This window comes from Atta cephalotes (assembly GCF_000143395.1).
Source record: "Atta cephalotes unplaced genomic scaffold scaffold00041, whole genome shotgun sequence".
Classification (NCBI taxonomy): domain Eukaryota; kingdom Metazoa; phylum Arthropoda; class Insecta; order Hymenoptera; family Formicidae; genus Atta; species Atta cephalotes.
This window is the reverse complement of record NW_012130105.1, coordinates 1,794,303-1,805,213: the sequence shown is the minus strand read 5'-3', so window position 1 is coordinate 1,805,213 and position 10,911 is coordinate 1,794,303. Positions and strand designations below refer to the sequence as shown.

Sequence of the window (10,911 nt, the reverse complement as noted above, 5' to 3'; positions counted from 1 at the left end):
GAATTTGCGCTCAAGGGTGGTAAGATCAGCATGAAGTGCTGAATTTTTTTATTGTAAAATTTCATAAAATTCGAGGAAGCGTTTTCAAGGAAGCATTAAAAATTTTTTTACTGATGGCGGATAAAGTATTATATTTCAGTGTTCAATGTTACACACATTTCCATCTTCAGTTCTTAAATATAATTAATTTACATAAATCCCGAATTTATTTCCCGAACTTAATTTTAAAATGAATGTTGCAAATTGCAACTCCTATTCCTGAAAAATTAAGTATCAGCTATTGAGATTAAGATTAAGATTGAATTTGATCATTCAAAGTTTATTAAATTTGATACTGATTTCCTTTCTTATGGTTGATTTAATGAATTTCACTTTTAATCTCAATAGTCTGATACAGGCATTACACGACGGCATTGCAATGATAATGTTCTGTTGCTTAAAGTGTGGACGGCTTTAAATGTCTCGTTTAGATATTAAAGTAGTACTCAAGAGTGCGATAACGCTCGTTTCCCAAGAAAGGATTTCTCTCCCACAAAGGAATCATTTTAATTAGATCGTTAATTAAAATTAATAATAACAATGCTACGCGCCGGATGGCCACGTTCCGCTCATTCGAAACAAACGGCGCATTACATTAATGGATCCTAATATCCATGTACGCGACACGTTTTAATTAACGCAGACAATAATTAGTCGGAATCGCGGGAGCATCGACCGACGTAAATCGGATTATATGGGGCGTTGCACGAATTTTCGATGGCCGATAGTGGCGTGCGGTACGATATGATCGACACAACGATGTCGATAGACGAGAAGGACTTCTCTGTAGGCTTTACATGTTCATATATAATTATCCAATGTAACCACGGGTCTTCCCAGCAGAAACGTAATTAGGCTGTCGCACAGATTTGAGCGAAATGGAGAATTTCTCATGAGTTGTGGAACATCAAAATGGAATGATAACCGTTGTAAAGTATTCTGTTATAAACTCTTCTGTTATAAATTAGCATATAACAGAAACAATAATTTTACGATGCTTACGTTTTTTTCACAAAATTAGATAAAATATTAATATATCCTTATCTTTTTCTCTAATCATTATATAATCGTTTCGGCAGAGCGTTAATGCAGAGTGCATAATCGCGTTTTTGCATTGGTGCATCGAGTTGCCCTGTTGCATTACAGCTAATTATAATAATGATCAGCTATTTCAACCCGCACGTTTTCGCGAGAGCGAGATAACAGATATTAAATGGAACATTTGTGAAAATTAATATATATATTTTACATGGACATGTGTACGCTGCAACAAACAGCTTGCTTCAAGAGTGCGTTGCAATTAATTGCAACGTTCAAAAACGTGTTTCATAACTGACTGAACGATAATTCGAAATAGTCAATTACACAATAATTGATTGCACATAAGAATATATTCGGAAGTAACAAAATATAAGCTATCTGTGTAACAAAACGCACAGATGAAACGATATAAATCACATGTAAAATACGGTAGAAAAACGATAGAGAATTGGCAGTTTATGGAGGAAGACATTCACGATCATAAAACGTTCTTATTAAACAACCAATCATTCGCAATATTGAACAGTAAAATCTTAGATAAAAATCATATCATAAATTTAGTAGATCACACAAATTTTATGTTCGTAGCCATGTATTACGCAAATAAATCTTCTTTGTGGCGATAATAAATTTACTCACGATACGTCTCATTATTTCGACAGGCACACAGTTAGTCCATTCAATATGTTTTTAAATAATAAAAATACGAAATAATTCATCATCTCGTAAAAAATAAAACAATTCGGTTTCAGCTTGGTCGAGTACCTCGTTAACCGTAACAAGGGAGCTTGAAATTTTTGCTTAAATAATTAACGTTCCTGTTATGTATTGTTTGTGATATCAGACGAAAATGTTAGTCACCACCGCAAACTGTGGAAGCGAATAAGACCGGCGACGACGAGGACGATGATAGGAGGAAACACGAGACCCCCAGACTTACAAAGAGCATAGAATTCCGAGGTAAGAGGAGCGGTGTAAGAGGGACGCGAGAACGAAGGGAGCGAAGTGGTGAAGCGGAGTATAGGGAGGCAAAAGGGGCAAAAACCACCCTCAGCCTCGGTTTCTCCGTTTAAACCCCCTCGCGCGACGATATATCCTCATCCGCACGAATTTTCGCGCCACTCGGCTCGCTCTCTCTGGACTTTCGGCTGTATCGACCGGCCCTAAAACATCCCTCCCTTTCACTCTCCAACCTCGAACGACCGTCCGCGCCCCACCTATACCGCCTACGGGTCTGTTTCCACCTCCGTCCGCGAGCGACGGTCTCCCTTGCTCCTGGGGGACTGATCGACCGCGTTGCTTTCATCGTCCGAGGGTTTCCTCGAAGTACCAAAGCTTCCCTTCCTCTCTCACTATCTCGCGCGTTCCATTTAAGCTCGCCCTTCATCTTAGGCCTCCTATATCGTAGTCCTCCTCGTAGAGAACGCAAACCCTCCTGCTGCTCCAAGCACGAGACAGCCAAGATATATATTTTCGTCGGCGGATTTATGCGGGGGAGGACCTTGCAAACGGAATATCACGTGCTGTAATATCGAATGTACAAACGCAGCCGCGTGGAATGCACAGAGGAGGATGACAAAGAGAGACATGCCAGGCGGTGACCCGCGTGCGTGTGCATTCCCATTTCGGACATAGCAAATTCTACCGCATTCGAACGCTGCATCTGCCTTTCGCGCGTGTATACATTCGCGTAACACGCGCACTGTACAAGATGACATGCTCATTCCCTGCTTACAATAAGACAACATGATCATCTTCCCACGATAAGATTTAAAGTAACAATCATAAAATAATGAGAAATTTAATCATCTCTTATAATTTGTCTATAATGAGGATAATATTGTGTATATCAAATAGTAAGTTGTAAGAAACTAACCAATAGTAATTTTATTATTCTTTTTACATTCGACTGTAATACACTTTTAAGTTCATAATGTCAAATTATACTGAATTTGAATTATTTTTATAAATTATATATTTTTATAAATTATATCTATAAGTCGCTTCTACTCAATAATAATAATAATAATAAACTTTATTGACGTGCCAAAAAATATAAGTTTACAGACATGGTACCTAATGTAATTTTAGAGTGGCATCCCAAAAGATGAGGCAAAGTTGTTTATATACATTTAAACCTTGATAAAGGTTTTATAACAAAAATAAACAACTATATAACAGTGAATAACGAGTTTTGGTATTATAATACCACAATATAATGAAAAACAAAAGTATGAGAAAATGAAAGAAAAATAAGATATAAAGTACTAATATTATATTAAACGTAATAATATTATATTAAATGTAATAATATTATATTAAACATACTAATATTATATTAAAAATGAGAAGTTATGTAGAGAGAAGTTGCTGAATGTGAAAGTTAAATATGGAAGAACGAACATCATTAAATAATAATATTAAATAATAATTGAAATATTTTTGAAATATAACATAAAATAAGACAGACTGAAATTGATTATACGATGAAGAGGAAAAGATAGAGATGATTAGAAATGTATAGAAACGAGACAAAAAAGAAATTCCTTATTGAGATCAATATGTCATTAATTTGACTAAAACAATGAGGTTAAGCAAGAAAATGTATTAAGTTTAACTCAAATTATATACAATTTAGTTTGTTATTTATTAAATTCATATTCTCTAAAAAGTAAAATCTCACTCTTAAAAATTGACAATTGAGCCAATATTTTTTAACACTGGCTCAATTATTCCTTGTCACTTTTTAGAATTAGATTCCACTCCATAGATTTTGCAGAATACGTAAATATGAACGATGTTTACTTTGAGATTAATCACAGAAATGGATTGATTTAGATTTTGACACAGAAGTTAAATATAACAAAACGTTATTTTACTCAAGGGTTAGGTTACTATTGCCCTCTTGATCTAACAATATGGGTACATTTCTTACGGCTTATGACTTACTACATCATATTATTCTCATTGTAGATAGCCCTTTAAGTCGCACACGAGATATCTTACTTCATCATCGAGTCGCTCGCGCGCAATAATTTGTCATCGCATGCGTATTCTTGAGGCTAATTTACGATGCGTTGGAATAGGAGAGAGAGAGAGAGAATCGTCGCTGCACTCAGGGACTCGCCGAGATAAATTACTTTCGCACGCCTAGGTGTAACATATCGTCTACCTTACCAAGAGCGTTTCTTTCATCGTGACGCGCAAAGAGTTCCGCGACCCCTTGTGCGAAGCACAAGACAGAGTATGAGGAAAAGGAGTAAATCCGCGCAAAAGGTGACGTCGTATAGTAGCTGCGACATTCAGCGTAATGTACTTTCTCAACGTTGGGTCACAACGAACAAAAAGAGCAACGAAATGGAGAACGACCATCCAGCGCAAATGCACATACATACGCACACAAACATTTCGCCTCGAATCTCTGGCACGGCTTGTCGCCGCCTGTTGCTGTACACGGATTGCTTGCAGTGCGACATTTCCGTTAAGACGGTGATTTTGTTTCAACTGTTGCGCTGAAATCAATTGGAATCAATTGGTCACGAATGATCGAGAGACGGAGGGACGCATGTCGAATAATTCCTCTTTTCTTATTGCTTATTCATCTATCGTTTCATGCGCGATTCTCGCTCGGTTTCTCCGTGAAAGTTCCGGCCACTGGAATAATACACGGCGAGATATGTATTTTCAAGCACGTTAAGTTTTTCATTATCTGGTTAACTTACGATTTAGACTAACTTCATTTTACTTGATGATAATGCAAAAATTGTAATTTTCTAGCTGATTAATCACTAAACTAATTTTCTAGTGGTAACTTTAAGGTCCGGTTCTTCATTTGCTGGTTAACTTACGATTAGGCTTAATCTAATAGTAATGTAAAAATTGCACTTTTCTATCTAATGATTAATTACTAAGCTGATAGTTTTGTAGTGAATAACTTTTAAAGCTATAAAATTTTCAGTAATTAATCTCTCATAGTTAGAAAAATATACTTATTACATTATGAAGTGAGGTAAAGTCTAAAGACCACAAGTTATGCCCGTTCCTACCAATTTTAATCTCGGTTCAAATTTTTAGATCTTGAAAAGTTGATGATTGAGTTTTAAATCGAGATTAACATTAAACTGTGTTAGTAGAAACGGGCATTTAACGGATAACGAAAAACCGAGCCTAAAAGTTATTCACTACAAATCAATTTAGTGATAAATTATAGATAGAAAAATACAATTTTTATATTAACATCAGATTAAGCCTAACTACAGTTAACTAGCAAATAAAAAAATCGAGCATTAAAATGGAGGAGAAAACAATGTCGAATGCGAGTTTAAAACATGTCTTCGAAACTTTGGGTTTACTTAGATCAATAGTGGATTAACGAGCTATTGCTTGGCCAGAGTACTCGCTCAAGACTCCTAAGCGCCTGCCTTGGGCAATTAATTTCCTAGCTATCTTAGCTCGAAGCGAAACTGTAAACTATTACTGCTTAAGCGTAAGAAAAAATAAACAGCCCGGTAATCACAAGGGTTAATCGCAGGCAAATTATGGAGGGGAAAGACACGGAACGGGAATAAATCGCAGCGTATCTCTTTCATCGAGATGCATCGAAAAAATATTTATTTAACTATTTTTATCCATGATGTTTCTGGTCATTATGGCCGGTCGATTGGACATTTTCCGCTAGATCGAACGAATGCGCCATTAAAACTATTAACGTACAATATATTAGGTGCAATGTAACGATCACTGTTCCGCGAAGTAATTTTCATGAAAAAAAAAAGATTGCGTAACGCGCAATCTTCTTGGCGATTTTCTACGACGAAGATGAGTCTACAAGAATAAAGTGAGGAAAGTTTTTTTTTTATATCACATACTATTCTATCGCGACTGTTACGACAACGTCATTAACTTTCGCTGCATCAGAAAGCAAACTTGTAATTTACGTTAAAGCTAAAATATAACAAAGATAAATCTATAAGAATAAAATATAGGTTTTCTTTATCAATTAAGAGAAATAAATCTATTTTTTATCAAAGCAGATCTTGGTGCTTTATAGTGAATTTATATATATATAATACATATCCAATTTTGCAAATAGTATGTCGAAATCTTTTTCGATTTTGAAACGCAATTATGAACAGAACTAGAGTAATATCATATTAAATTGCAATTTAATAATTTTTGATGCTGATAAGCATTTTAAAAGAATATTGAATTTAATGTTAATCTAAGCAGATCTTAAGAACTATAAATAACTATAAATATAAATAATTTAATTAATATAAGAACTATAAATAATTTAATTTATTAAAATACTACCTCAGCTGAAATTCAAATATCTCATATTTCGTGCAGATGTCTTCACTATTATCGAGACTTTGGCAATATTTGTCGCAATAAATATTATATTGAGAGAAATATCGTTCTTCAATGTCTTTTTTGTATACCACATTATATTTCTATCTATTCTATCACTATTAAGGCAACATCATTAACTTTCGCCACATCGAAGAACAGACTTGTAATCCGCATATAGCTAAACGCCAAAGGCCATCAGTGGCTTCTTGCAACAGTGACTACCGACAACTCGGGTTTCTCAAAGCCCAACCGGACTCGCCGCCTCTCGACCGCGTTTATTTCGTTAATGAGGGAACGAATGGGCGGGTAGACTAATGAGGCCGTGCCTCACGACGCGCTGAATATCGACGAGGACGACAGAGATACGCGACAGCGAATAGATGGTGCAATGGGATATAGATACACGTGATCTGCTCCTAACTCTAACCCGCGATGTTTCCCTCTCTCGCAATGTCAGTCGGCCCTCGGTGAGTTACGAGGGCTTGGAAATGGACATCCATACCGGTCCCCTCGCTAACAGCACAGCCGCATAACGTGGCATTAACCGATGCGAGAATCACTCAGTGATCCTCGATAACACCGTACAATGATACGATTCGGGAAACATATGGAACGACGGATATATGGAACGATGGAACGGATAGTGATGCGTCAAAAATGGTCGATGTAGAAAGCCCTGGCAATTTCGATGTAGAAAGCCCTGGCAAAATCGTTCCAACACATAAAACAACAAACAACGAGCTTGCTCGGCTAATTGTTTCTAAAGAAGCCAGTAAAGCTTAGAGATACTAAATACTGGAGTAACTCGTAATTTGATAGTATCCTTGACGCATAGACATCTTCAATCTCATTTTAAAACCAATCTTTAATACCGCAGTCGCGCTGTAATTTATTAAAGCGTTCTTTAAACAATCAGCGTAAACAAGCCGAATATATTTACCTTCTTCAGATCCTTACTGGCATCGGCATCTTCAGCTTTTCGCTTCTCGGTAATTTTCGGCGCGGGAACCGCCACCGCTGCCTCTCGCAAGGGTTTCAAATCGACCTGTAACGAAATAAGTAAACCTCATTATTCCACTATTTTCTCTAGTCATATCAGACTGGCTAAAATAACACGTTGACATGACCTTAATTTTCTAAATCGGCCTTCGTCTTTATCTAACTATTGCGCAAGCTGAGACGGTTAAAGTAAATCTGCGATGAATTAACGGATCGTGGGATGTCCATCGGATACAATGGACACCGACAAGGCATCATCAACCATTGTGCATCCGGATGCTGTTGCCGTTGATGTTGCCGCAGGCGCAAGAGCGAGCACGCGGTAAAGGCACGGCATAGCATCGATTTATGGTAATTCGGTTAACTCGTCTCTATTTTACGCGCGCGTTTACGTTTCACATACTAATCCGGCGTTAATGGGACGAGTAAATACAGAGAGCAGTTCCCCCACGAGTCCCCCGGCGAGCTTGATTTGGCGCTTGATATAATTCGACACCACTATGCATGGTCGGTTAATGACTATCCTTTCACATCGATTCGCGAAAGGGCGGGACGCATGGAAGGACAATTAATCGATTAGATATTTACATCAAATCTTGATCGATATCATGAATATTGATAATATGAGCTTCAGATTTCTCGAGATCCGTTCTAAACACAATATCGATGTAGATGTAAGCAACGCCTGGATTAGTAACCATCTCGCGTTTTCGTTTTAGCGTATATATAATTTAGTTTTCCTAATTAACTTAAACGACGAACGTGAAGTGTGCTCTTTTCAGCTCCATTTTCTTACGCTTCCTGCATTTAAAGCGAAACAAGACGAATACTCGGAGCTTAAAAGAAGAATGGAAGGACGGAGGAGGAACAAAAAGATTCAAGGTAATTGCAGAAAGTGCAGCTAAAACTAAAAGACTTATAGTGTACGTGGAGGAATTTTGAAATCTATGCCTCCAAATTTCTCCCGGCAATATAGATGCAGTTCAACTGAAGGTCAACACAATTACGCAATCGAGTGTCCCGCCATTTGCATAACGAGGAATTAACGGGATTACGTCGCGCGTTCTATTATCCGATAAGCCTGTCACCAAGAGAGATATCTGGATTATAGAGAAAAACTTTTACAATTCTAAATTGCAAATATGAGTCGGTAGAAAAAAAGAAAATAACAATGTTGAAATAGGATGGAAATGTATAAGCAAATTAAATCGTGACTCAAATGTTTCAAAAAAACATGGAATTTTTAATTTTAATTGACATTAATATTAATTGACGTTTAGTCCGTTTTACTTGTCTTCAAAAATTGTGCTTAAAATAAAGAGATAAAGATAATACATATTCGAATAATGAAAAAAGAGAAAGCATATGATTTTGAATGTAAAAGATACAATTGCACGAACAAACTTTCGTAAATTTGAACGTTATAGGCTCGATTAAACTAGATTAATTTTATGATTAATTTTATATAATTTTCATTTAATTTACTCTTTATCTGTTTCTAATTTTAGGATGCTTAATTTTAGGATCAGTATCAGACTATTAAGCTATCAGCATCAATATTATTAAATTGCTTGTAAATAAATATTATTACTTTAGTCCTGTTAAAATTATGTTTCAAGATTAAAAATTAAATTCGGCACAGTTTGCATTAGATATGGTGGTACAAATTCACCGAAGACCCAGCTTGACTATTAGGGTTTTTATTTTCTTGTATATTCACATTACAATCTTAAAAGATACTTTATTTAATAAATAGTTGATTAAATCGAGATTAAAGTTAGTTTTATATTAGTGAAACCGAGTCACAGGAAATTAAAAGGATATTTTGCTGTGGTATTAGTGGTATCGTGGTCCATCAAGTTCTGCGGCTTATTACGAAATTCGCTGTGAATGTGTAAATCGAGAGCGGTTTTACATCACACCAGCGTGCGGTCGACAAATGACGAGCGCACAAATCCGAATGACCGGTCGGACGAACTATGGTCTGCATGGCCGACACATCGAATCGAAATCGAAAGACCGATCGGACACACGAGTGTTGTTCCGCAAACGTATCGGCACATTCAGTGCGAATGAGGCTTTAGGGTCGCTAGGGTCGCCCCTGACAACGCCCTTGCCTGCATTGCGGTAGCTCTTTCTCTCCACCCTGACAATTTCCTTCCACCATAACGCCCGAGGAAATGCCCTATGGAAAAGGAACAAGACTTATGTGTTTCTTGGCTCAGTCTCTTTCTTAAATCGTGAACGATTAACTCAACTGGTGATGTGGATCCATTAGATCCATATCAAATTTTACTCACAAGAAAATTTTGCTTGCAAGAAAAATTTTACTCACAAGAAAAAACCCATGGAAGTAACTCCCTGAGATTTTAGTGAGCTTTGAATATGTTGTTTTCTAGACAAAAATAAGACACAAGTATCTTTGTATAAGGGTCCAATCACACTGTTAGGAAGTATAATACTTTGAAGAAAATTTTTTCGAGTATCGTCGAAACTGTAAAAGAGGATAGAATAAAATGTTCTGAAAAGTTGAATGATTTAAAAAGTACTTTATAATTATAATTTAAAAAAATTGTTTTAATAAAAAATTTTATTTATAAAAAATAAAAATTGAAAAAATTTTTTAATTATAATTATTAAATGTTTTTAAAACCATTCAACTTTTATTTCGAACATTTTTTTCTATCTCTTACAATTTCGACAATTTTCTTCAAAAAGGTATTGCAAACATAAAAGTACAATTGGACCTTAATAAAAAAATACGTTTACTTTTTTTCTAAAAAATAACATATTAATTAATTAATTTAATTTAATTAATTTCAAAGCTCATCAAAATTGGAGAGAGACACTTCCATAAGTTTCCTTGTTAGTAGAAAATTTATTAACTGTAGATACTTTAAATGAGGATTAATACAATGCTGATTACAATGCTTATTACATTAGTTTTGAAACAGGTAAATAAGGATCTAAACATTAAAAGATATAATAAAAGTGTTTTCAAGATTAATCAGTTCATTTTTTAACCTTTGAAAAATAATCTTTGAGTAATAAGAGATCCACGACATTAGAAGTGTCACATTTTTTCACGACTCCAGTTAAGGGTTAAACGATTTGCAAAGTATCTCGCAAAGTGCGCAAAAAAATAACATGCCATCTCGCGTCGAAACGCGAACACTTCTGAGAGTAATTTATGTTTGTCTGTATCTCTCTCACGTTTTGCGCTTTGATTACGAAATTAGCTTGGGCCACGTCGCGACTTGTCTCCCTTAAAATAGCCGAAAACGCAAACAAGACTCGAAAGATCCCATTTTCACGGTACGTGACTGCGTATATATATATATATATATATATATATATATATATGCACATATATGTGCGAACACAGTTATATAGTGATAGGTTAGTAAAGTTTACTTCTATATTCTATAACTTGTATAATGTATGTTATACGTAAGTTATTAGTATATATATATATATATA

General features: G+C 35.6%; 1 protein-coding gene across 1 annotated transcript in view; it reads right to left on the bottom strand.

Moving 5' to 3' along the window:
* LOC105622210 (RNA pseudouridylate synthase domain-containing protein 2-like) overlaps positions 1-10,911 on the bottom strand; it is a 129,237-nt gene that overhangs the window by 56,959 nt on the left and 61,367 nt on the right. Inside the window, exon 2 of the mRNA XM_012203636.1 lies at positions 7,373-7,477. Coding sequence (XP_012059026.1) covers positions 7,373-7,477 — 105 coding nt within the window. The remainder of the gene's footprint in view (positions 1-7,372; positions 7,478-10,911) is intronic.